The 26,976-nt window shown below is 37.6% G+C and overlaps 3 protein-coding genes across 4 annotated transcripts; all 3 read right to left on the bottom strand.

Moving 5' to 3' along the window:
- Positions 1-1,153: 1,153 nt before the first annotated feature.
- Positions 1,154-10,815, bottom strand: sec63 (SEC63 homolog, protein translocation regulator). The gene is made up of 20 exons (XM_079474313.1): positions 10,383-10,815; positions 8,662-8,761; positions 7,787-7,901; positions 7,578-7,690; positions 7,226-7,287; positions 7,067-7,125; positions 6,910-6,960; positions 6,659-6,767; positions 6,454-6,548; positions 6,244-6,376; positions 5,957-6,049; positions 5,722-5,867; positions 5,317-5,464; positions 5,154-5,236; positions 4,856-4,915; positions 4,593-4,757; positions 4,354-4,515; positions 4,077-4,277; positions 3,367-3,471; positions 1,154-3,256 (listed from the first exon to the last, which is right to left on the bottom strand). Exons 1-20 carry the CDS (start codon positions 10,504-10,506, stop codon positions 3,119-3,121), a joined length of 2,262 nt encoding a protein of 753 aa, XP_079330439.1. The 5' UTR covers positions 10,507-10,815; the 3' UTR covers positions 1,154-3,118.
- Positions 10,816-10,931: 116 nt separating this feature from the next.
- On the bottom strand, positions 10,932-13,564 carry LOC306904364 (uncharacterized protein). Of its 2 annotated transcripts, none has more exons than XM_079474214.1 (4): positions 13,407-13,564; positions 13,224-13,262; positions 13,048-13,144; positions 10,932-12,403 (listed from the first exon to the last, which is right to left on the bottom strand). In XM_079474214.1, the coding sequence occupies exons 1-4, from the start codon at positions 13,529-13,531 to the stop codon at positions 11,468-11,470; spliced, it is 1,197 nt and encodes a 398-aa protein (XP_079330340.1). In that variant the 5' UTR covers positions 13,532-13,564; the 3' UTR covers positions 10,932-11,467. The 2 variants fall into 2 exon arrangements, with proteins under 2 accessions (XP_079330340.1, XP_079330341.1); XM_079474215.1 differs by having other exon boundaries at positions 10,953-12,403; positions 13,224-13,258; positions 13,407-13,463.
- A 6,922-nt stretch (positions 13,565-20,486) lies between these two features.
- ostm1 (osteoclastogenesis associated transmembrane protein 1) lies at positions 20,487-23,895 on the bottom strand. Its single transcript, XM_079475658.1, has 6 exons — positions 23,383-23,895; positions 22,975-23,089; positions 22,708-22,802; positions 22,510-22,620; positions 21,553-21,718; positions 20,487-21,306 (listed from the first exon to the last, which is right to left on the bottom strand). The coding sequence occupies exons 1-6, from the start codon at positions 23,764-23,766 to the stop codon at positions 21,251-21,253; spliced, it is 927 nt and encodes a 308-aa protein (XP_079331784.1). The 5' UTR covers positions 23,767-23,895; the 3' UTR covers positions 20,487-21,250.
- Positions 23,896-26,976: the final 3,081 nt, after the last annotated feature.

Below are 26,976 nucleotides of genomic sequence, written 5' to 3' on the forward strand. Positions count from 1 at the left end.
CTGGCCATTTGCTGATGTTGCTGGTGTTGGTCATCCTCTCATTTTAGCTGAAATGTTTTTCCAACTCGCAGAAACTCACAACAGATGAATCCTGGTCTGATTTGTGAACTGTTTTTGTTGTTGTTAATAAACGTATTTTGTACAAAATCAAAATGTATTTAGCCTACAGGCAGATCTACAAATCAACTGTTATTTTAATTCTGCACTTTCAGTGTGCTTTGCTGTGATCATGCTGTTGACAAAGATGTTTAAAATCAGACGGGAAATAAATAAGAAATATGCTAACATGTTCGATTTGGGTGCTGATCGTGTTCCGCTTTAAGCATTGAAATCTGTATAAGATCATATCAGTCATACGCGTAAAAGTGGGCAGAAATTTGAAATGCTTATTGTCCACATTACTACTTTTAAAATAAAAGCTAATTTTACCCGTGTTATACCGTAAAGTTTATTGCTGGGTACGGAATTCATACATTCTCGGCAACAATTATTAACCAGTGACAAAAGTGGTCTATAACTGTTAATTTTACAATGTATTCACACTCAGAAATCTCATGTATTAGGGGCTCAGAAAATTCTCAACAAAACGTAGACTTTAAACCATTTAGAAACAACTGGCTGTCGTTTAATTCAATCCAAAAATATTGCAATTTCATTTTGAATAGGGAAAAGTCATTCAATTAGACTGTTTTCCCAAGTCTGTTATCTTGTGCCTCCAGTTAAAGCTGCAGAAATGAACTGCTTGTAAATTGACAGACGGTGTCAGACTAAAAATAAAATCACCTCCTTGGAACAGTGTATGTTAATGTAACCCAAAAAAAATATTTTAAAAGTTATTTTATTTGAAATTATTTAAATACAAATAATATATATTTTCCATTTACAATGACAGTTTTCTTGTAAACAAAAATGGCAGATACTGTTTACTAGGTAATTCACCCTTTTCTGGCCATTGAGTTTCTCTGTATGCGAAGACGTGATTTCTCTTTATCTGTGCACTGGAGTCACAGCTTTCAGTACACACCATGAGGCTACATTCTTATTTTGGAGCTATAATCCTAAAGGGTCTATTAATTTTTAAAACCTTTAGCATTTTGTAAAACTGCTTGTGAATGAGTGTGTTACACACAGCCATAATATGACACTTCTCCCCTGAATTGAATTGCATTTAAAATAGTAAAACAAATTTCTACATGAAGTTTGATTGTTTTCCAAACATAACTAAAAAGACATCAATTACCTTAGAGATAAACAAGTAAATTTTCCTGTAATATAAAAAGAACAATGTATGAATATACATGTTATCCACTTTACAAAAATGTTCATATTGGTTGGCTTAATGGGATACTTCACCCAAAAATGATGTCATGAATTGCCCACTCTAGCTGTTCCAAACTTGTATAAGTTCATAGTAGAAAAAATACTTTTTTGTTCTGTTGAACACAAAAAAAGATGTTTGAAGAATGTAGGACGGCAAACAGTTCTGGGGCACTTCTAAATACCAATGTAAGTTTTCCTAGTCAATGGAGTCCAATAACTGTTTGGTTATAAGCATTCTCCCAAATATCTTTCTGTGTTCAACCAAACAAAGATATTTATACAGGTTTGGAACAACTAGAAAGTGAGTAATTCATGACAGAATTTTTGGGTGAACTATCACTTTATCCTTGCCCTCTGCTTGACAAAAGAACAGTCCAATGTTCACAACCACTACATAACCACCTTCAATACTCTGTCAAATCTTTCATCTCTGCAAAAAGAGACATTACAATGGGACGAAAATAATCATATCCTCAAAACAATGGAAAAATTTACCCTCACAATAAAAGAAGTAAAGTAAAACTTGTAAAAAAAGATCCACAATTATTTCCCTCACTTGCATTAGTAATTGCAAATGATAATAGAACCATATTATGGCCACTTACAATTGTAGAGTAAATAATCAGATAATTTTATTTATAATTAGGAAGTGGAATGTAAGACTATATATTTTTTTAAATAGAAAAAAATTCAAATCACCACGGGACAAATTTTTTATATGGCCAACAAAACTCTAATTGATAAGAAAAAGCCTGTATGTCTGTACATTCATGCTATTGACAATGTGGCTTTGTAACAGTTGCAGTGGGGATTTCCAGTTGAACAAAATCAGTTGGATAAATAAATGGGGGGTGCTCGACTGAACTCAGGCCACATGATTATATTATGCTGAGAAAGCAGCGTGATATCTCCCCGCTTATGCACGAAACAGTGGGAGAGCACTTCAAGCTTATGCAATATTGAGTTAAATCAGGACTTAACAGCAGATCTGGCTGTGGAATGTCTGCAGTCATTATTTGTGAAACTGGAAGAAGTTAATAAAGGTGAGATTTATGTGGAGCACTTTAATAGAGTTCCTGTAGCTCAACGAGAGCATTGCATTGGCAACTTAAAAGTTGTGGGTTTGAGTCCCAAAGACGCATACTTGAACGTGCTGTAAAGTCACTTTGAATGAGAAGAATCTGCCAAATGCAAAAATGTAAATAATTCCATAAACGTAGAGACAAACTGAAATGCAAGTCACAGTAGCCCCCCGACCAGCGTCCATGCGTTTCACTCCAGAATACACTTCACACAGCCTCATAAAAAGCCGGAAAACACCTTGTATAACTGAATTCTAACGAACTACCTAAAACTACAAAACGATAAGATAATATCCTTGAAGTATTATCTGCGACACTGAAAAATGACAGTCATGAGGTGTGTGATTTTTCTGCTGTAGCCCGTTTTTATTATTTCTTATCTTTTTTTGACGTGTTAGCTGGTCAGACACTTTTCGTGAACTTTGAAACACAGCTGGACCCCACATACAACCATTCTGACAGGCCATCGATATCGCCCTGATGAATGCAAGGTGAATTTAGAAATAGTTCCCCGAATCATATGAAGCAGAGAAAAGGTTCAGACAGATTTCTGATTCATGTGTTTTAAACAAGAACATGGGGCGTCAACATCCTCCCGTGTGTGCTGGCCCAGAAAATGTCAAAGGTCTGGGGCTGTGTGTGTGTGTGTATATATATATAAGTGGGCACATGGGTGTGTGTGTGAGCTGTGCTCAAGTTTATATTAATTGACTGGTTTAGTCGTTGTCCTCGTCATCTTCCTCAGATTCTTCAATACCATCACTGTCCTCCTGGTCATCTTCCTCTTCCTCGGTTTCTGGGATGTCCCACTGTGGGTGGTTGTCCAACATGGCCTTTGCCTCATGAACCTCCAGCTGAAACAAAGCAAAATTAAGATGACAGAATCTAGTAAATCAGAGAAAAACAAATCTGCCTTGATCGGAGCAAAAGATAAATAGGCATGTAATAAACCTTTGTTACTCACCTTAAGCGGCTTAATCTGATCTAATCCCATGTATGAATCTGATCTGAGAATCACAGAATATTGATAGTTTCCAGTTTTGGATGGAGCAGGGAATTTCAGCTCAACCTGGGACAAACAGGAAGTCAAAATCGTTGGTTTCTCCAGTGCACACTCAGCAAATACGGAGGAGTTAATACAGAGATACGGGGAGATTTACGATCCTTTTGTTTACATCCTTACATTCTCATGCTCCTCACAGAGAGGAAGCACCCGCTATGTCAGACAGAATTATGACAGGCGTCTGGCTGCCTGGTAGCCAGACAGAGACTGCAGTATGGAGGTTGCCTGGCAACAGGCAATGGGGAAAACTGCAGCGCAGAAATCTATGCGGTTCGCACCACTCAGCAAGCCACACCAACACATCCCTCTCTCTCACACACAACAAGAAAACATTCACTCAGTCTATTCTACTGCATTAAAGTGACAGCGTAATATGCAAATTAATTCAGATTTTCTTTTGGCGATAGTTTTGAATGCTCCACTTTTCCTTCGGAATAAAATAGCACCTAATAAATAGCATGAATATCTTACATCATTTAAATGGGACTCAGCCCTCAAAGATAAGCACTTCTCAATCCCAAATTAAAATAATACATTTGCTTTCCTCACTAAATAGATTTAAAATCAAATCAAATGCGATTGAAGAAAGCGAGTGGGTGGTCATCTCTCACCTCCTCTGTGTCTTTGAGCGTGCAAACGTGATTGGGCATGGACACTAGCGTCTGCTCTTTCCTATCAGCAATATAAAGCCACCACCACTCTTGCTTCTCCTCAGGAAAGTACAGGCTGTAGATGGGATGTGTGACTTTTGACTTGGTCTCCAACAGCGCCCTCTCGCGCCTCTGAATGCTCTGCTGTAGGGCCTCCCATTCCTGCAGAAAAGATGCAATGGTTGAAAACTATCCAAAAGCACAAAGTGCTATCACAGATCACAAATCACACACACACCTCCTCATCATCTCCAGTGATCTCGTCCACCTCTGTGTCACTCTGCTTGTCACTCTCCTCGTCCCTTTCACTGGGCGAGTCCTTGTTTCCCTCCGCCTCGTCCGATTCGCTGCCCTTCTCAGAGAGTTCCTCCTCTTCCTCTTTTGTAGCAGTGGCAGATTCCTGTGGAGGAAACGTGTAAAAACTTTAAATTATTTCAATGGACAACCAGTAAAAAATATTTCTGATTGGCTCCTTACATTTCCTGCCACGTTGCCATTGGCCTGTTTGACTTTGTCTCCCTTTACTTGCTGTTGGGTGACTGGTTTCTTCTTAGTCAGTTTCTTTTTTTTGGATTTGGTGGCTTTTTTAGCTCCTTTATTCTTGTTTTGCCAAACTTTTGATTTGTTTTTGGCATCACCTTGCTAAAAATATAAAAATTATATTTACGAACCAATATTTTGACATGACATTGATCAAATAGAAAAATCGAATGATGTGTGTTTTTTATTATTCTGATCACCTCCTCAGAATTAACTTCTTCTGTAGGCAGATGTGGGCTATCCTCTTTCTCAAACATATCCTAAACACAAATAAAAAGGATTATGCCTCTGTTTTGTGCAAAGACTTGAAATACAGACCTCCAGAAACTGGTTTAGCAGTGACCTCTTGTGGATGCATGATGTTACTGCATCATCGCTATAATCAGCTCTCGATCTATACACAACAAATCACTTCCCTACAGTTTTATTTTAGACCCTGTACTTAACATTAGATTAGATAATGATGGACAATGAGATTCTTGTAGATGTGCTACTCACAGACATTCTCTTCCTTGTCAAGGTGACCGTAACTGTAACAATGGAGCCTGCTGTGATGTTATTGCTGTCTTCATCATCCAGCACTGCAGAGTTTTGAAACACACACAACTCAAGATTATAAATAATTGATAATTCATGTGTAAGCACCGCAGAGCAAACTTACCTTGAAGTTTGGTTATCATGTGCATGTATGGGAAGCTGCTGAGGACTGACATGACCTCATCGTACTTCTCCTCCCCGAGGAATCTCAGCATGCTTCTCCTGTCAGCATCCTTCAGACTGACCAGATCCTGCAGCGTACGCACCTTATACTGAGAAGGTGAGGCGAACAGTCACAAACCACATTTAACAGGGTGTAAACCATAAGTCTTGATGACTCCTTGTTGTGACTATAGTTAAATACATGATTAAACCAACTAAACAACAATGGTATTTGTTAATAAATACAGTAGCTTAAAATTGTAGTATATTTCTCTGTTAAAATACCACCATTACTGTAGTTACTGTAACTATTGTAAAAGCACAGTAAATGGTCCTTATACGTAAGATGTGAAAGATGCATCAGTACCTTTTTAGAGATGCAGTATCGGAGGTGTTCCTCTTCAAAATGGGGCAGCTGCAACAGAGGAGACTTGGCCTCCTGTAAACCCTGCACCACCATTTGGGAGAGCTTCATGCAGTTTTCTATGGACGTCAGTCTTGGAGCACGAAGGCCTGTGCAGTCACACACCAACAAATATGTTTGATCACATCATATCATATATGATCAAAACATGAGTTGTATTGGTGTATCTTCAAATCACCTCCTCTACTGGTTGCCATCATGGTAAGCTGACAGCCAACATTGATCATTTCCTGTAGTAAGGCGGGACACTTCTTCACCACAAACCTTTGATCTTTAAGAAATTAAAAACTTCACTTTAATAACCCTAAATTATCGAATTTGTCCTGTAGCACAACAGGCTTTATTACGGTCATGCACTGGATTCGCCTCATTGTATAGCTTAAATGCTGTGGATAAGTCTCTCTCACTGTGTCATCTAAACAAAGATAAAAAATGTAATGTGTGAGTGTGTGTGTGAATTCATACCCTCCTCTACATTCTCAGAAACCTCCATCCTGGAAAGGTGTGCAAGTAATAATACTCGTGCCTTCAGGCTGTAGGGGTAGCAGAATGGAGGCTCCTTCTTCTTAACATTAATGTTTCCCAGTTCTCGAATCAACTGTAAAGAGATATAAATTACACACAGGATTAGAAATACAATCATTTTTAAATAATTTTAGTATTATGCATTTTTACCTGAGGAACTTCTATGTTGTCTGTTGGTCTTATAATGGCTTCTTTGTTGCTACGAGGATCAAACTCGAATGCTGCTGTCAACACCATCCCCAATCCTGTGAAACAAACAGGAGACTGACTAAACTAAATTTTAACAACTCTAGGTCACTAGAATTAACCACATATGTATATAAATAAGCATACACACCAGAGATGGTTTACTTACGTTTCATGTTCATTGTAGGTGTTTTGTACATAAAGTGCATGAAAAGCTGTGTTGTGTTGATCAGGATCTGATCGCCGCTGTAGCGGATGGAACGGTACCACCACGTACCCTAAACACACATTATTGTAGTGTGTAGCGTTATATTACTCGATCGAAATTAATACACAAAGTTCTATGCGAGAGGCAAAGATAGGTCCAAGTTATCATATTTTTTTTAAGTTTAAGTCATTAATTGACATTAAAGAACTCACCACAACCACAGGAAGTATGACCATAAAAGCTAATCCATAGACCAGGAGCACCTGAGGAAAACACAGACAATTTGTTTTTGCAGATTCAATATCTTTTTTGTAGTTCACAGTTCACACTTTAAATCTAAAACGCTGCCAGCTGGAAAAAAATATTTACCAGCATGGAATTCTTCTGGTCAACAATCCATGCAGGAAGAGCGATTCCAAAACTTGTCACTAATCAAGAAAAACAGGAATAGAGAGAACATTTTTAATGATGATAATAGTGAATAATAACATTGTTATGAAGAAATAAATCCTAAATTATGATCCTCACCTCTAGGGCCATCAGGGTTCCCATATGTCTCCCAATTCTTCCGTGATTCCTCATTAGTCAAACTGCAAAAATATAAGTGTGGACATTAATACAAATATTGCTAAAACCTTGATAAATATTTGCTACGTCATATTGACATCAACAGCGAAGTGTTAGCATATGAATGTAATGTTTAATTCTGGCTCAATGGATGACATTTTATAGCTTTGATAAATGAATTTGTACTGTACAATTATTTACACAGTGCATAACAAACAAAGGCTCAGGCAGAAAAACAAGCCGGGATGGCTATAAATAACACAGCACTGAAAAGGGCAACAATGACTAAAACAGGTGGTAATAGCATTCTTACGCAGAGTAAGCTTTAGCGAGCTTCATGAACGTGGCTTCATCTCCTCCTTTATCAGGATGGTGTTTTAGAGACAGCACCCTGTACTGCTTCTTAATCTCTGCTACGGATGCCCCCTATAAGACAAACAAACACAACCAATCTGTGACTTCAACAAAAAAAACTAAAAAGAAAAATGAGATCATTAAGAGGGGAGGAGATAAGGTTCTTACTGCGTCCAGGCTGAGGACCTCATAGGGGTTATACTCCTGGTACTCTCTATCTAATTTAGACACCTTGTAGGCCAGGAAAAGAAATATTGCCCACCCAAACAACAGGGCTGCTTTTCTAAAATGACACAGGAGAATAAAAGAAAGATTTTTTTATATCATATATAATAGTAACCTATTACAGAATACATATTACAGAATATATAAAGATTGGAAGCGACAACAAAAACAAACATTACTGTGCATGCGCACGTTCATGGACTGCCCTTAACTTCCGCTACACATTTGCAAATAATAGAGAGCTTGTAGATTATTTCTGATAACAAGCAGAAGAAACCGAGAAGAACCGTTACTTGGTTAAACAGGTCTCTCCAATATTTTGGATTAGACTGTGATACAAAGCTCAACTGCTAGATGTCAATATCCCATACAGTTTCTTTCAATGCAACAAACTACAGGACCCATTAATCAATTGTTTATTAAAAAAAAGAACTTTCAACAAATCGTTTATTTAATACAATTATTATTCAATAAAACTAAATTTATATCAACATAAATTATAATAAATAGCTATTTTATTACACTTGCCAGGGCGATAAACAAAGACCGGAAGTTAACTGCAGTCCAGTCACATGTGTCCAATGAAACGGTCATAATCATTTTTTAACAATCTTTCTATTTTCATAATCTCTTCAGTGCAAGAATTGATTTAAACCAAACATAACATCTACGCGTGACTGACTGCTGCTGCTGCGGCGGCAGAAACACATTCACACTTCCACGCTTCTTACATCTTTTGATCATTATTTCTACACACCAAAACTAAGGGTTATTTATACATTTAAAGAAACAAATGATCTGCAAACACAATCACTTACTTAAGTGTTGGAACAATGCTCTGCTGTGATTTCATAAGCCGAAGGCGATACCACAGACATCTTCCATGAACTCTTCGTAAAGTCTTCAACCGTAATTGCTCTGTAAATGTATTACAGACAACAGTTAAGTTAAATAGAACATTTACATGTACCACACAAACACAAAGCCCCTACCAAAAAGTACTGAGGTTGTCCCATTGATGGTCAAAATGTTAATAACTACGGTACTAAATTACCATATTTGTTAGGGATGCACTGACTGGGCCCCATACAAAGCTCATGTACTCGTACTAGTATAGATACACCGACACCGAAGACGGATACCTCACATGACATACCTGACTGATATTTGTACTTTGAAAGATTGTGACAAACACATAAAAATTAATTTTTTCATAATGTTTTGAGTTATTAGATTCAGTGTGTTGTGCTTGGAAAATTGCCACCTCTCAAAATAAATACAGGTAAGTTGCATAATTATTGGCATTGGCGAGTACCACAAATAAAATATCGTTACTCGTACTCGATCTATAAAAAAAATTGTATCGGAGCGTCCCTAATATTTGTAAATTTGATGATATTAATTGTGCAAAAAGCATTGGGGATTGCAGATACTTAGAAACAAATGTGAAGTATAAAGCAATGCAAGTCGCTTTGAATAAAAGCGTCTTCCAAATGCATACAAGTAAATGTATATTGGACTGTTATTGCTATATTATCTAAATGTCATCCTGTGTGCCTTGCTTACATTGAGATCCAGATTGCACAACCTGTCTGAAAAAGCAATATACCATTGATCCAATTCGTAAAATTTATATAATCAGAGAAAGATATGTATTGGCTGGTTTTTGACCAGTTTAAAACCAGCTGTATTACGAAATAGTTTGATATAACAAATGGATTTATTGACTAAAACTGGGTGAATGAAGCCTGTTTCTACCATAGCAACCATCTTGACGAACTAAATCAACAAAACGCAAACATTATTTGAGTGACTAACAATGAATCTCATGCAGGCATAAAGAGCATTGATAACATACAAGATCTGCTGAAGTCTAATATATAATATAAACAAACGAGGACATTATCACATTATTTTTGACATCTTCAGGAAGCTTGCACATGCCTGATATATGCCAATGGATCATCTATTTGATAGACAAGAGTAATGCATAGTTGGAAGCAACAGAAAAAACACACCAGCTAGAACAACTAAACATCTCGATGGTTCTAAATAAAAGAGAAGACCCCGTTTCGGGAAATCATTTAATAGATTGACACCCCATAGCATGAATATAAGTATGTTAACTAATGAGAGGCAGATATGACATTGTTGGCATTGAGCAACATGCATGACAGACTAGAGTTTATCTCGCCAGTTAATACCACAGGGGCATTAGCGAGTAACTAGTAAATTGCCGTGATTTACATTAAACAACCATTTTAAGAATTAACAAAGACATCAGCAAAACGATAGTTGAACCACTATAAAGATTTGAACTGGTATAGTTTAACTGAGCTGCTAATGCTGCACAAACAATCTGAAGAGTCCCTCGGTGTCAATCATCCTTGCATACACCTTCGGGCCTTATTTTATTACACGAATATATGTGAATACTTAACAAACAGTCATGACAGACGTGTCAATCGGGTCATCTGGACCGATCACTGAGCTGCAAGTAACTGGTTAGCTGGTCGAGTGTTAGCATATGGGGCCTTACCCGCATTCTGATCCCGAGGCCAGAGGTAATAGGTGGCTGGGATGACTATTAGTCCCACAAAGGACGTAAGGAAATAAAAAAATGTGTTGCCACTATCGTCGTACTGAAACTGCTGCCCGGCCATTTTGCAGCGGCACTAAACCCCAAATTTTTTCGCCGCCTTGCCGCCCTATCAGTTTCTTCACTGTAGGACTTATCACATATGCAGGAAAATGAAGCCAGCGTCCACACACTATCTGCCACGGATCAGGATTGCTTTCAAAATAAAGGTTTGCTGGGTTGCCGTATCATGCTAAGATCGATTATCACAGCTGCCCGATGCGAGATAAATCCACCGGAAATGTTAATTAAATCTAATTAAAACACGCATAATATTTGTTAAGCTGTTCTGTCACCAGATGTGGAGAGATAGTTGAAATACCTTTTTAAAACCACCGACCTTTATTTTGACGTTTTTGTAATACGCCATAATTGTGCGCCGTTGCTGGGTAGCGGTATACGTGTTCTATGCACGCGATTCATATTTTCCATTTACAGGAGACTAACGTTACTTCACAAAATGTAAACATGGTGAAGAAGCAATTCAGGTTTTATTTTTTTACATTATACATATTATATCAATACATTTAAAGTTCAACATTTTGTTTTGGTTACTACATTTTCTGTTGGTTATACATTGCGTTCAAACGTTTGCGCGTGGAGAAAACTGAAACAGGGAGTTCTTCTGGACCAACGTTGTTTACGTTTTCTAAAGTGACTAAAGAGATTCTAAAGATATAAAATATTTTAAGGATGACATTTCGTTTTAACAAAAAAGTCAAACGTATGTAAATACTTAATCATAGTCAATGTATGCATTTAAAATGAACAAAATACATTGTTACAAATACATTGTAATTCTCTAATTTACAAGCAACACTTTAAATTATCTACAAATAAACAACAACTTAAAATATATACAGAGGAAATGCTTTTATTAGAGTCATTCTTAATATAGAAATTAGAAACAGTCCAATTATCTCAACATTTTACTTGTTGTAGCAAAAATCTGTGTGAGGTCAAAGCACAGATCAAATACATATTCACTAGTAAATGGATTTCCTTTTCTTATTGATTCGTTTGAGTGATGCTGCAATGTCCTGTCTCTTAGATATTCCACCGAGACTTCCAGAGTGCCCATATGTTAGTTCATGAAAAGGTTTTGGCGAAACAGTCTCCTCCCTGTAGTTTGCTGGCATGCTACATGTTTCTAGAAACATGTTATATAGAATACAGCAGGCCTCCACGGCTATGTTGGTTTGGTAATAGGAATGTTTCTGCAGACATCTAAGCCTCTGAAAGCTAGACTTCAGAGTATAGATTGAGTCCTGTACCACTTTAATTGCTGACTGCACTCGTCGGTTATAACATTCCCTTTTCTGTCCAAGTGTCGAATAATCGGGAAATGGGGTAAGAAGGTGCTCTGAAAGCGGGTACGTGCAATCACCTATGATGTGTTTACCTTCCAAAAGAGCCACTGGGTCTTCCTGCATTAACTTGCCAACCTCTGTTGCTGACAGAACCCTCGAGTTATGCCAGCTTCCAGGGTGTTCTGCAGTCGCATAGGTAAAACGGCCCCTGTGGTTGCAAAAAGCCATCAATTTTAAAGAGTAGGACTGCCCCGATTTATATATCTCTGCATCTGGCACATCCATTGGTCTGTCGATAGGAATATTGCTGGTTCCTACTACACAGAGAGTGCCCAATATGCCCACAGAAGAATAGAATCCCTTCATGGACACTTCTGCTTCTTTCCCCTGAGGCCAGTGGATTTTGTTCTCCAAGTTGCTGGCAACAAGATAGCAAAATTCATACAGCTGGTTACAAATAACTGACTCTGTGACATGGAAGCGACTTGCTACACCACTGTAAGACTCCTGGGTAGACAAAGTCCACAGACTAGAAAGAACTGCGTGGCACACTGTCCATCCCTCCTGCTTGATGGCAATCCATTTATATGATTTCATCATTCGTACCAACTCCTAAAAATGTTACACACAAGGGAATGAAAGAGCAAGAAGTTTATCTCATTTTTAATAATAACAACTATGGAAACTACCACTGCGTAGGAACCTTCTAATGGATTTAATGGTTATAATGGGATTTAGGCTAAATATTAGCAAGGGAGAGAATGAACAACAAGACAGACAGTTATTGGTTGGTTAAATAAATGCGGAAAAGGTATGGTATCCAGGTCTACAGCCTCCACCCGAACTGCAGCATCCTTCACAACTTTAAAAAAATAACTAAAAACATTACTGTACCGCATTTATTGACTAACCAATAACTGTGTATGTCGTGTCTAATAAAAACTACTGTTGTTATTCATTCTCTTCCTTGCTTACTCCAGCCTTATACCTCCTAGTAGCATGGCCTTGTAAACTAACAGTACTGTTTAGTGTGGTGACAAAATGTTTATATGCCTTCCTACTTTGAGGTTGCTTTGGATAAACGTGTCTGCCAGATGAGTAAATGTAATAGTGTGGGATGTTGTCTTGCGGACAACTTGCCCACCACATGTTGTAATTGGTGCAATGGTAAAACAGCATATAGCATAGAAATTTGTGATAAAACCATTACATATTTGTATATTTTTTAGCATGGGGATAAACATTGATGCAAGTACCTCTGTTTGAGTTGGTGTTAACCTAAAATAACTCTTAAAGTCGCCGATGGTCAGGATTTCTAACACAGTATTGAAACTGCTCTTTTCTCCTCCAGCTCTGTAAAAATGACATTTATTAGAACTGCGTGTCATTGTAAACATAGTTTTCGCCATACACGCCATGTGAATCACCTCACCTTTTCAGATTTTGAGTTTGTTTCATTTCCTCCTTCTTTCTGTATTGGAATACAAATTGAAATCAAATTAATAAAACACGCAACGAAGTGGAAATCGAGTGTAAACAAGACGAGATGTGAACTCGCAACACATTCCTGTTTGGTGGGGAAAATAAATAAACGCATTTAACAATCTTTCTTTACCTGGCTTCTTGACGTCTGATAGCTGTATTTGTCTCAACAATTAAATCCTCATCATCGTAACAATCAGCTAATAAAAAAGCAACACAGGTTTCCGCCGCCATGCTTTCGGTTGTTACCGCCGCCATTTTATTTTTAAATGTCGCCCTCGTGTGGTGGTCAGTTGATATGGAGGGATTATTGGGTCAGATTGTAAACTGAAAATCTAAAACTAAAAGTCTTAATCTAAAACTAAAAGTCTTAAACCAAAACTAAAAGTCTAAATTTAAATGAATTTGGTATTTAGGATAAGGCATTTGGTATTTAGGATTGGGTATTTTGTATTTAGGATTGGGCATTTTGTATTTAGGATTGGGCATTTTGTATTTAGGATTGGGCATTTAATCATTTAGCCATTTAGGATAGAGGATTTGGGGATTTAGGATTGGGAATTTGAGGATTGAGGATTGGCCATTTAATCATTTAGGCATTTAGGTTTGAGGATTTAGGATTGGGCATTTGAGGATTGATGAGTGTATGCAAATTAGGAGGCGTGGCCCGAATACTGGAGGCTGGGTTTGAAATGGCTTTTGCGCAGAGGCACTTTATGGACGCTAGAGGGAGCTCCCAGTGCTAAGGAGCACAGTGGCAGAGCGTCCTCTTCAAAGTTAAAGTTGTCGTGCTCTGCGATCCACGTTGGCTGCCATATTAACAATGGCAAAGCCAGAGCTAGCATCTTTGTTGAGATGGGCGCTGGACGTTTTGGACAAAGAAAAGGATTCCAGTAACGGTGGAGAGGCTTCTTCCTCGACCAACAGCTTGTCCATTTTACCAACACCGCAAGTGTTCGGTCTAAACGCAACCACGACACGGGCCCACCATGCTGTTCAAGGTAAGTTACGTTAATGTTAGAAAAATATTAAGTGCAATGTGTATTTTTCCTGTCAAATTCAAGTTAACGTAACAGTTAAATATGATGATCGGATCGGAACCGCGTGCGAGTCACACAATTGCGAGCGCTAATAGAGCCGATGTTATGTAAGCTTATTACATGGCTACCAAATAAACCATTACTTTGACACAAAATAATGATTTAAAAATAAATTTATTGATTTAAAAACTATTCTATTGCTTCAGCTAAACAGAACTGCGTCCATAGCAAGGCTATTATTTTTCTTGGCAACGGTCAGTTATCTTTGCAGCGGTCTAACAGGCCGCATTCTACATTGGAATTCAACCAAAGCAAGCCATGTTATATTACTTAAAATTTAAAATCATGTAATAGGCTACGTGTTTTGTATACAGTCCCATCTAGACTTCTTTGTCCAGGGATGGAACAACCACAGCATCCGAACTGCCAGGAATATGTCTCCCCTGCAAATACCTCTGCTACACATCCACTCACTCCACAGGGTAACTGCTGTGTGGCGACTGGGCCTATTCTTGCAAGAATAAATACATCTCTTTTTATAAATTTGAATTTTAAAATGTTTTTTTTTTGCCTCAACACAACACTAGCTGTGGTTACGCTGTTACCAAGATTAGAGATATTTCAATGTCAACAATAATGTTTTCCCTGTTGAAAAAATATTACATTAGAGAATGTTCCTGTAGTTGAATGATTCTTAAGTTGTCACTGGAATGCATTGTTGCAACTCATAAGCTTGCATTTACACTCTGATTCTTGGCTTTTATTTGTACTGTTTAATTTTTTAAATAGCCATTTTGCTCATCAACAGGTCAGTGAAGAATATGGGACTGACTGGAGTGGACCAAGTGCAGCAGGGGTGGACACTCATCTTGAGATTCCAGAGATTGAGCTTCCAAGGCAGCTTACTGAAGCAGACTTTGCCCTTCTACCTCAACCAAGCACAGAGCAACGTGACACTGGTGTTCGAATTTATTGTGAAACTGTGGATGTATTGTCAAGATTATTGTAAGGAGAACCAGGGCATGTTCAAGATACAGCACAACTACAACTACAGTAATTCAACCCCCCTAACAGACCGGAATTTACAAATGACCCTTCTCCTCGTAGTCCTTTCCTGACAAAATGCATATAAGGACACCGACCATTATTAATAAAAATGGAAGTCCTTAATTGAGATTCATTTACTGTAACATGCCTGTATATTGCTTTACTACATGACTTGTATTATACCAAAAAAAGATAAAGTGTTAGTTTCTAGTCAAGATAAGATTATAAAGAATTTATTCATTTTCTATGGGGCACCACAACAACAATTACAGGAAGAACAGAAAAGTAATTTAAAGATATAACAAACACAATAAAACCATGTAATTACAGGTCATATAATAAAAAACTAGGAGACAATAAACTACAATATTGAGAATTAAGTGACTTTGTGTCTTAGTGAGTGAAAAAGTCTTGAGTCCAGGGGTGTCTATTGATCCAGTTTTTGCAGAATGAGCCATAGCTTTGGCTGTGACACAAAGTGGTCCTCCATGTCCAGGTGAAACATCTCTATCTGCAAGAAGGATGACAAGTCAGTGGGTGGGTTGTATATTGTATTAAGATAAGTTACTGAAACATGGCCTTAACGGTTCAACAGTCCCCTCTAGTTCCTTCAGGTGAGTGGCACAACACTGAACTGCTGTGATGGTTACAAGATAATATTGTAACAACCGCACGAAATACAAAGGATGCAGATCAGCACACTTGGACGGCAGTTAACACACACAATTATATATATATATGACATCAAAGTACCACGAGAGCTATTAGAGAGTAGACGCTGACACGATCCTTATGCTTTTGAATCGCTCTCGCGGTGCTTCGATGTCATAAACCGATCGGTCTTGCAGTGTGCAGTGCCGGTTCAAGTCGAACAAGCCTAATTTCTTTTCCCTCACAATCTGTATGATATATATATACGCTATATAGCAACAAGCACATCTACTGGCAATGTGAAAGGAGTGTATCGACTACTGTCTGAGAGGTTAACCGCAGTTTAAAAAACAAAACAGTGTGTCCCAATATAATAATACCCTACTAAAGCATGTTAGCAATATCAGCTAACATAACTAGTAGCTAATGTTAGCATCTTACCTGCTGCTTTCTCGTCGTCAGACCGATAGCACTCGTTTCACTGGTGACTCTGTGTTTGAGGCCACACATGTCCACAGCGTCCATAAAACGCTGTCATTAAATTGAAGCTATCACACAGTCCTCGCTCCAGCCACTCACTCGCTCTGTTTGGTTACATTACACTGTGCTCCTTAGCACTGGGAGCTCCCTCTAGCGTCCATAAAGTGCCTCTGCACAAAAGCCATTTCAAACCCAGCCTCCAGTATTCGGGCCACGCCTCCTAATTTGCATACACTCCTCAATCCTCAAATGCCCAATCCTAAATCCTCAAACCTAAATGCCTAAATGATTAAATGGCCAATCCTCAATCCTCAAATTCCCAATCCTAAATCCCCAAATCCTCTATCCTAAATGATTAAATGCCCAATCCTAAATACAAAATGCCCAATCCTAAATACAAAATGCCCAATCCTAAATACCAAATTCATTTAAATTTAGACTTTTAGTTTTGGTTTAAGACTTTTAGTTTTAGATTAAGACTTTTAGTTTTAGATTTTCAGTTTACAATCTGACCCTTTAATCCCTCCATAATATGAAAGCAAAGAGGCGAATACCAAGAGGCGAAACTCAATAGAACGTTCCATTGCAAGACCAGCGCCCCGCGATATCGGCGATGGCAATATTAGCTGCTTTGTGAAAGCTGGAATTAATTTTGAATGATGATAATACATGATGACAAAAGCCTTGGCTCGATAGAAACCATGTCAGTTATAAAGCATTTTCACCCCAAAATGGCAGCCGCGCTGTTTCTAAAAAAACACCAGAGCTTCGCTTCTTGGTATCCATACTCTTTGGTTATAAAAACAATTCTATTTATTCTTTGGTTGAAGAATGAACTTTTTTAACAGTAGGTTATGGGCGGCGTAGACCATTTTAACAATTACATCATAATACCGCGAGAGCTAGTTGAAACCTCAAGGTGCACTTAGCTCTCGCGGTACCAAATGTAGATATTTATAGTTTTATATTTCACAGTGTTAATCTTTTTTTATACGCGTTTATATATTTTTTAATGAATAATTGTAAAAAATGTATGGCAGCTTTTTATATCAGAGAAAGCTACTTCCTGAATGTGCTTTATGAAAATATTTTTTTGTCTCAGTCTATTTAGAAACGATTAAACAAATTCCAAATTATTGTTGAATCTCGAATCCCATCAATAGATGGCACCCGAGTAATATTATTAATAGGCTCGACTAAACCCCATGGACGTATCACATATTATGTTGCCAAACAGCTCATTTTAAAATAATTGTTAATCAATTCCACATAATAAATAAAGTCTTTATGCCTATATGAGAAGAGTAAAAAAAGACTGATAACTCTTGAGTCTCGAAAAACCCTCCTTAATGACCTTTGCCATTTCCTCTTCAATCCCATTGACCTGAATGATGATGGCAGTGCGAAATAACATATAAGAGCTACAGTGATGAGGCTGCTTACTTTAAACTGGAGAGACGCTCTCACCACGGTGCTTTAATCAGACAGAGTTAAATATGCAGGAAGTAATTGTATAGGTCACAACCCCTCTTCTTAATTTACACATTATTGCGTGATTTAAATGAGATTTTGCTTCATGAGGGCATAAATCTGTTTAAAAATCAACTACAACACGTTTCCTGGAAATTAACAAAATGACCTTCATGCCCAGATATTCAAGTGTAAGGGTTGTGAAGATTGATATTTAACATTTTAACAATAAGGGTCTTTTTAAAAAGAAATTTAACAAATATTTATTTTAAAATAAGTCATGTGTATTTATATAGTTACATTGCACATTACATTTCAGTTGTAATTTATTCGCTGTGCAGTCCTAGGCTACGTGTTTTTATTAACATATAGAAATGACGCAAAGGATTTTTGTTTCTTACATTGTGATATTGTTTTACTGACCTATTCAGATGTCCAAGAATTTTTTTAAACCACAGTGGCCATCCATTGCCTCCCCAAAACCTTGCCCATTATTTTCCTCAAGAGGCTTTAAATCCGTCTTTTGCAGCTGATGGGCAATGCACTAGACCTAGAGATGAGTGGGCAGGGATGCCCAACAGGGTCAGATGTTTCTGCCCTTATGCATAGTCCCTTTATCAAATGCTCTCATTCTGCCAGACCTCCTGGGTCTGTGTGAGGTTTTCAGACTGCAATCTTGTTCTCTTATCAAAAGAAGCTACAGGGAACAGAAGTCATCCACCTTGGGTTTCTGACACCCAAATCAGCATCTGCGATGTCTCCTCCAGCTGACCTCTCATACGACCTTTAGAAGGAGGGGGGGCATTTAAGATCTCTGCAGTGCTAAATAACCACTGTGATGAAGTGATCCTATAATCATAAAACCATAATCCCATGATCTTCAGACTTCGCTCCTTATGAGGTCATAATGCCCCTCTTTCATTCAGCAACACATGTTAGCTCTTCACTGAGATTTCTATAGTTATTTGTTATATTTCCTCAAAAAGAAAAACACAACTGCTGGGTTTGCTTTCACTAGTTAATAAACTGACAGTTTTGGAAGGTTTGCATAACTACTTAACCTGTACAGAATAAGAATAGTAGTCCTAAATTGAAGATAAATTGCAGTGCTGTTCTCAATATAAGGAATTATACAGGATGAAATCATAAATTCGAACTCATTTGCATTAACTGTAATAAAGCTATTATCAATGTCATTTTTAAACCAATTCAATGTAAAAGTGGGATTTCGAAAGCCAGGTAAAAGTGAAGGACAGAAGGTATAACCAACACAGACTTATGCTTACAGTCCATACCTGTTAAAACTAAGCCCATCATCACCTATATTCAAATTGTAATAAAAAAACATAACACTGATTAGCTTTAGAATTATTTGTCATATTATTAGTTGTAATAAAATGACATCCTTTTAAAGGCTACAAAAAACAATCAGAGATTTGGTTAGTATAGTCTACACATGAATGGCACTTCATCCAAAATCCCAATGGCAACTAAAAGTCCATACTCTATTAACCACATTGGTGTGGTGGAATTCTAAGCCCCGCTGAGTTTCAGGATCAGGGATATTTCATAACATGTTCATTGCTCAAGGTCCAAAGTCACTGCTCTGATTCTTGCCGGGGGCAAAACGTGATGAGGGATAATCTCATATCCCCCACCAGCTTTTCCTTCATCCTCTCTAGGGTTCTTGTCAGGTAAAACGAGGCTCGGGTCGCCTTATTTCAGCTTTTACGTCCGTTCCACTAACACGTGGCCAAAATAATGAGCCACTAGATTTGCCAGTGGGGTCAGGACCAATGACTTTCACCACTGCTTAACGGATCTGCATTTGCATGCATGGTTGAAAGCTGTCATTCTTGTTAAGACATTGCGCCTATGAAAAGCATTTTTCCCCACACTTCCTGTACGATCATATGATTGAACAAATCAAGCGAAATGCGCTTAACGCCCAATGTGATGCCAATGGCTCAGCTTCCTAAGACTAAAAAGCCAACGCAGCTTAAACAAATATGTTCTTGCGATTATTCTGCCAAGTAACTTTATCCTACATTTAGATTAGCTACTAATGACGGGGAAAGCAGGCGCTTTGCAATCCAAGGAAGGTCCACGTAAACAACGAGTCTCTCAATTGTACCATGGAAAGGCTTAAGGAATTAAGCACAATTAACATTTTAATAGAGGCTATGCGGACGCTAATGGATTGATTTTTGCAATTAGTTTGCAAAAAGATGTTGTTACTAAACCGTTCCTATTAAAATGGGTAACACTTTACAATAAGGTTGGATTTGTTAAAATAACTAACATGAAACTAACAATGAGCAATAGAGTTTTCAGCATGTATTAATCCTTTTCAGTGGTAATTAATGTCAATGTTAGTTCATGTGCATCAACTAATGTTGATAAGTACCACTTTTTTGTGAAAATGTATGAGACAATGTTGAAATTTACATGAACTAAGATTATTAAATGCTATAGAAGTACAGTCTATTCTTGGGTAATGCATTAACTCTTAACAAATACAACTTATGGTTAAAACAACACTTTATTTAACAGTAAGGAAAAGGCAACAGTTGGATCAAGCAAATAAAAGACTTGTTATACAGTGCACTTTCGTATTCCCCATCTCACTTGCTCAGAATAATTGGTCTTCTGTGATGTTTAAATGGTAACTGAATGACAGTGTCTATGCGCATGATGAGTCAGATGTAGAAGGGAAGACTGGATTTCGTCCTTATTTTTTCACTTACAGCATAATTGTTTGACTTTAATATATTAAATATTTGTTAAATTATCTTTCTCTAATGCATATGGAGTGCTTCCTGAAGTGGTACATTGCAATGTTGTGCCTGTGTAAAATCAGTATTACCTAGCAAAACAAAGAATACAAAATGTAACACTCTCTCTTTGTGCAAAAAGGCAGCTTTAGCAGTGTCTTCTTCTTTCAAACTGTACATACAATAATAATATCATCCAACATCCTTCATAATATTGAAATTACTGTCAACCATCACTGACTAACAGTAGAATTACCTCTTTTATAACAGGTCAAGGATAATAAACCTGTTACAGGAATATTCAAATTCATAGTGCAATCCTGCTTAAATAATACAATTGGCCATTACAACAGCATCTGGACACCACCATAAAGTCTAATCCAGGATGTGCTCGGAGTCGAGGAGAATCGGTGAACCCCACCCACCTATACAGAAAGTGTCTTTTCATTCAGAGAAAAGGTGATCAGAGAGGTGAGTGATTCAGTGCCTATTCACCCCAGCCGCCTCTTCTTTACTCAGTTGAATTTGTCCTGGATATTCATTAGGCTGCTGCTGGACTTGGCTCTGTTAGCTGGGGATCAAGATAAAGGAACAGATTAAACCACACTGGCAGGAGATGTAACATCATCTTCAATGTGCAGCTTGGAAGTCAGAAACATTGTACTAAAACACAGAAACTGTATTGCTTCAGTCTTTAAAGATGCAAAAAAGAACTGGCCAAACATTTAGAAGTTTATTTTGACATTTTCGCCAATTAACATTGTATTGCATTTCTGGCCTTCTACAGAGACATGTATGTGCAGTTCGCGTTACTCACGGTGTATAAGCTTGCGTTTCTTCTGTTCTGAATGCAGGAAACTGCTTAGGTAGAAGATGATTGGCAGGAAGAGCATGAAACTGGACACCGCGATGACAGGAACAGTCTCTTCGCGAGGTAACGAGCAGCCAAAGATTTTACTCCACAACCGTCTTGTCATGTTCATCTGAAAATGAGTTATTGACTTGAACAATTCTGACAGTTACTCTTGCATTTCACTGTGTAAAGTCTTGTACTTTCAGTTTTTTTTCTTTCCAATTTGTACAGGCCTTGGACTATAGAGGGTGCTGTTTTACAGTTCTCCTAAACCTCCAAATATCGTAACAAAATAAGCAAAAACTCTTTAAAATACTCGGGTGATGCATAATCTGAAAGTATTATAAACCAGATGTAAACAACACTGGTCCTGAAGCACTTTCTGATTCAGTTTTTTTTAACACTACCCAATTGTTGAGAACAAACTACAACCAACAGAGCATTTAGAACTAAATTAAAATGTTAAACAAACATCAACCAAAAAAGACAATGCTCTAATAATTTAGTCACCCTCTTGTCATTTGAAACATTTATGACTTTCTTTTTGCCGCAGAACACAAAAGAACGACTGGCCCCCATTAACTTCTATTATATGGATACAAAACCAATAAAGGTGAATGGGGGCTGTGTCAACATTCTTAAAAAAAATTTTTTTGTGTTCTGCGGAAGATACAGATTTGATATTAAACGTAAAGTAATGACAAGTAAAGTAAATGATTACAGTTTTTTGGGGGGGGGGGTGAACTATCATTTCACAGTAATTGTAGATGTTAAAAAAACAGAAACAGGAAGAGCTCCTGGACCTATACCAAACATAGCAAAATAGCACATCTTTGGGGCCTGTGTGAAATACCAACACATTATAGCCAAAGAAAACATATTTACATCTGATATATTAGTTTTATAAAAAAGAACACTCACTGCATCCTCTATATCGATGCAGAGTGTTTGGTTTTCCTCCATTTTGCCATAGAGCTCATTCAACCTTTTGTATGACAGTTTGCAGTCTTTACACAGTTCAGAGTGATTCCCCTGTTTAAAAACACAGAATGTTAATGGAATACTATTAGACTTTTCTCAGTTTTAGATGATTGGAGCTTGTATATATGAGCCACATACCTGAAATTTCTCAAAGCAATTAAGTGACAGATTCAGAGAGGCCATAAAGTGAAGTGTGTTGTTGGACAGTGAGTCTTGATTTTCATTTAGACATTCTATAAGAATGAAAAAAACAAATCACAAGCATTGTTAAAGAATTACATTAAATGACAGTGAAAAGCTGAAAATGAAAGGAAACACTTTTAGGAAGTACTGTTGCTGGGTAATGCCCTTTTTAATTTAAAATGAACTACAATGTTTGAGTCTGTGTGCTGTCACTTTACTTACGCTTACATCCCGCTATTGTCCAGATCTCATCTAATTTGCTGAAGAGAGTATAGAGCAGCATCAGTCTATCAGAACGCATCAGGCTGTCATGGCAACTGACATTTCCAGGGCCCAGCTGTTAATAAAAAGGCATATTACGTAGTGGCATAAAAACAAATCCTTAAAAAAGGTCACATTTTAAAAAGTCCAATGAAGTAGAAACAATTATGTCATCTATTCAACTACACTTTCTTTAAGTTAAGTCTCGTGTGCCAGGCATGTTAAAATAGACTGATAACACAACATCACGAGACACTGATGCATGTGACCAGGCGGGTGGAAATTCTGTCAAACAACCTTCAAACGTGACACGAATATTTATAGGCCTGAACTATCACGTCTAATGTTACACTCGCCATTTAACCTTACCTGATCAGATGATATATTTGTATATATTTCCACCAGACTGTTGAAACCAGTGTAACAGTTCTGACAGATTTTGACAGGTCGCGCATAAGACACTAAACAGTTCGCGTAAGCCACGTAGCGTTGACCAAAAATGCGAAGCATTTCGATGCAATATGCGTTAACCTCCAAGTCATCTGGAAAGGTAGCTGAGAGACTGAGAGAATAGAAGTATCCCAAACTCCTCGCCTGCAAAGCAGGTGACTCAGAGTCGACCGGCGGCGAAGGAGCATTTAGTGCGCCATCGCCACGCACCTCCGGCTGGTAAACGGAGCACTTTACTAGTGTAACTGACCATCCTACAAAAAGGCATGATGTTAGAAATGTATATTTAATTAATAAACCCATGTCGCTTTGCTCTAAATACAACACGCCGCAGCGTTTCCAGGTTCTGATCAGCTTCCTGTTTTCCTTTCGTTCACGCCTCGGTCACGTGACCTAGAGTAATCTCGCGATGGACGGGATGTCTGTAATGTCTCGAGAGGAGTTAAAATTAACCTAACTTTACGTATTTCAGAATGCCCCTTTGCAGTATTTTAAGTCTATAAACTTGCTAAAAACAAGAAACAATATTTTTTAATGTGTTTAGTATGCATAGCCTATATAAAAACGATTGATTGTAATATTGTATCGATTTCTCAATATCAGAAAATATTTGAAAAACGTCATACGTCTTTCTAAAACCGTTAAATGTTAGCATGGGTCAAACAAAATCTAAGGCGGTTGAATAAGCCTATTCTAGGCCTATTGCTTTTAAATTTAAGATTATTATTGCTTTGCACATTTTTATTGAATTATTTCGCATAGCCATAGCCTACTTCAAACATTAACTCGGGCTTTTATTTCCATCCATGAAAACTGATAGTTCACAGTTTAATATTGTAGCTTAATACTTTTTTCCTTTTTCGCATTTGATTCTCTATGTTTAAGAGAAACTTGTTTGAGAAGAAACATTGCACATTCCTCGTCTCCTTGGTTTTTGACATCGCTTGCGATTTTCAAACGTGTTAACGCACGGCCAAAAAAATAATTACGGAGTCAAGGTAAACGATCTGGGCTCCGATTCTGATTGTGTTAATTGTCGCAAACCCTCGAATCAAGCCACTGCAGTCAATGGTCTTTAATGTGAAATTAGTGCCTCTTGATAACATGCAGACCGCTGCAATTCTGCAGTCATGAGAGCCTGATGGAAATGGGAAACTCAGAATGCCTCACATTAAGGGCTATTCTATTGCCTGAGCTGATGTCTGAGAGTAAATTCGCAGGTTTTATGACGTGGATTTTGGCATTAGCTCTCCATCACTGTAGCGGCTCTGTTATTGTGGTAGCTTTAAATTGGATGATCTTGGATGAAGTCATACCCCTTGTGCATCTGATTTTCAGAGTAGGTTTCCAAGCTTATGAAATGGAGTAGGACAACAAAATGTTCTACAAATTTCTTATCAAATACTATCAGGCAGAAAAGCATAGCATGGAGAAAAAATCTAATTATTGATAAGTGTGACAAGTTTATAATAAAGGTAGGCCTACAATTACCAAATGCATGAAGGACTTCATTTGAATGCACATCGGAGACAAGCAATTGAGCGAGGACAAAAATCACTAATTAGGCTGCGTGAAGTATCTTCATCGACTTGGAGAGCTCTTAAGTAAAGGGGTGAGTCTGGGGTGACTTTGCTTAAATTATTAATAACGTGTCACTCAGTGTCCTCGTTCAATTTTAAAATAAAAGCAGGGCTTTAAGTAAATTAATATATTTTTTATGGGTCAGCTAATCCTCACAATCATTATACACGAGACTTTATGTGATGCCATCATAACCCAGGGTTCATTTTGTTCCAAATAAAGTATAAACTATCCTTAAACCAATTGATGCCTATTCTTTAAACATCAAAACGCACCAATCACTATAAGACAAACAACACTAATCACAAAATAATTAATTCAACATACAAAGCAGGATTTTGGTTTTACATTTGTGGAATAAATTTTTTATTCTTGAAACCTACTATAAGCGACCAGTTAAGGGTTGATTAAAGACCGTGCACTTTTTATTCTAGATTAAACCTGGCTCCAGAAACTGGGGAGACAGGAGCTGTAAAGTTATGCAGAAGTTATTCTCCATCCTTTGGGCCGTCCCTAATCCCCCAAAACCGCGTTCTTTTATGCGAGAACGGTGCCTCTTTTCTTGTTTTGCGCTGCCTATACAACATAAAGTCAGACTGCATTTAATGCTTATGGCGGGATGTGAGTGGGATTTTGCAAATGCGAGGCCCCCTTTCGCCGAAATATTGCTCTAAACGTCGTGTGAGTCTACCAACCCAAAGCGACCCCAGATTCTCCCCCGGTGTCTGACTCGAATGACAAACCAGCCCGATTTCACTGCATCGCTGGGAAATGTTGAGGCTGATAATAGAGATTTCGCTTTCATTTTTTACGGTTGACTTGGTTATTGTTGCTTTTCTTTTGCCCTGATTCCTTCCAGGGATTAGGCCTGACTTCCCCACTAGCAGCGGCCAAAGTGGCCCGAACTGGGGATGACAACTGATGAGGATCAAGGCTTGGGCTATTCTGCCCTCTGAGAGGCGATGTGAACTGAGAAGAGCTGGACAGGAGAAAAGCTCTTGGACAGGAGAAACGCGCTCTCAATGCTCAATGAAGGAATGCCCATAAATAGCTTAGAGAGCCCTGCAGCCTAATTAATTACTCCTAACTTTCTCGTTAACCTTTACATTTCAGGACCTCACCAATATGCTTGAAATAAATGGTGAACCCCCCCCCCCCAAAAAAAACAATGAGTCAAAAATAAATAAAGTGATTTTTCCAACTATGGACAATGGGATCAAGAACTGTGGTTATAAGCATTCTTACAAATATCTTTCTCTGTGTTCCTCAGAACAAATAAATGTATATGGAACAACTCGAAGGTAAGTAAAATATGCAGAATTTGTCTTTTTGGGTAAACCTTTTAACCATAAAATATTAAAAATAACATTATAAACTTCGTATATAACTTATAATATATATATAACCTAATATAATGGTTAATTTTTACCAAGGAATAGGATTTATATATATATATATCAAATAACTTTATATTTATCCACTTACAAATTACTACACATTTTTATAGTTTCACAACGAATAGCACAGTTAAACAATTCTTAAATTGTTGTGATAGTAATTTTTATTTTAATACGGTTATTAACCTATGGTTTTACTACAAATAAGATAAATTAATAGCTAGTTATTTTTAGGTTTATCTTATTTGTGTGTCTGTGCGTGTTTGTTCAACTTATGTTGTTTTTTCTTGATTTTGTTTATCTTGCTTTGATGCAATGCAAATTGGCAACCGACACAATTCCAACCAATACAATACAATTACGAATACACTTTAATTTCTCTCATATTTTCAGTCGCAGCAGTGATGCCTTGAGTTCCCCCCAATAATGATTCGTAAAGAAGTTAATCTTTGTTGACGGTGTTGTGCTCCACTGTCAGCCGGTTTGGCTCACAGATCCAAGCCTCCAACAAACCGACGCGATAATTGCCAAACAT

The sequence above is a fragment of the Barbatula barbatula genome (assembly GCF_947034865.1).
Source record: "Barbatula barbatula genome assembly, chromosome: 15".
In the NCBI taxonomy this organism is placed as follows: domain Eukaryota; kingdom Metazoa; phylum Chordata; class Actinopteri; order Cypriniformes; family Nemacheilidae; genus Barbatula; species Barbatula barbatula.

Coding starts and splice junctions, on each gene's coding strand:
- ostm1 (XM_079475658.1), bottom strand. CDS start 23,766: ATGGGTTTATTAATTAAATATACATTTCTAACATCATGCCTTTTTGTA. Junction 22,803..22,974: donor GACAATAGCGGGATGTAAGC/GTAAGTAAAGTG, acceptor TCATTCTTATAG/AATGTCTAAATGAAAATCAA. Junction 21,719..22,509: donor GCATCGATATAGAGGATGCA/GTGAGTGTTCTT, acceptor ACTCATTTTCAG/ATGAACATGACAAGACGGTT.
- sec63 (XM_079474313.1), bottom strand. CDS start 10,506: ATGGCCGGGCAGCAGTTTCAGTACGACGATAGTGGCAACACATTTTTT. Junction 5,465..5,721: donor GATACTGCATCTCTAAAAAG/GTACTGATGCAT, acceptor TCACCTTCTCAG/TATAAGGTGCGTACGCTGCA. Junction 5,237..5,316: donor CATGATAACCAAACTTCAAG/GTAAGTTTGCTC, acceptor AAAACTCTGCAG/TGCTGGATGATGAAGACAGC.
- LOC306904364 (XM_079474214.1), bottom strand. CDS start 13,531: ATGGCGGCGGTAACAACCGAAAGCATGGCGGCGGAAACCTGTGTTGCT. Junction 13,263..13,406: donor ATCAGACGTCAAGAAGCCAG/GTAAAGAAAGAT, acceptor ATTCCAATACAG/AAAGAAGGAGGAAATGAAAC. Junction 13,145..13,223: donor CAAACTCAAAATCTGAAAAG/GTGAGGTGATTC, acceptor TCATTTTTACAG/AGCTGGAGGAGAAAAGAGCA.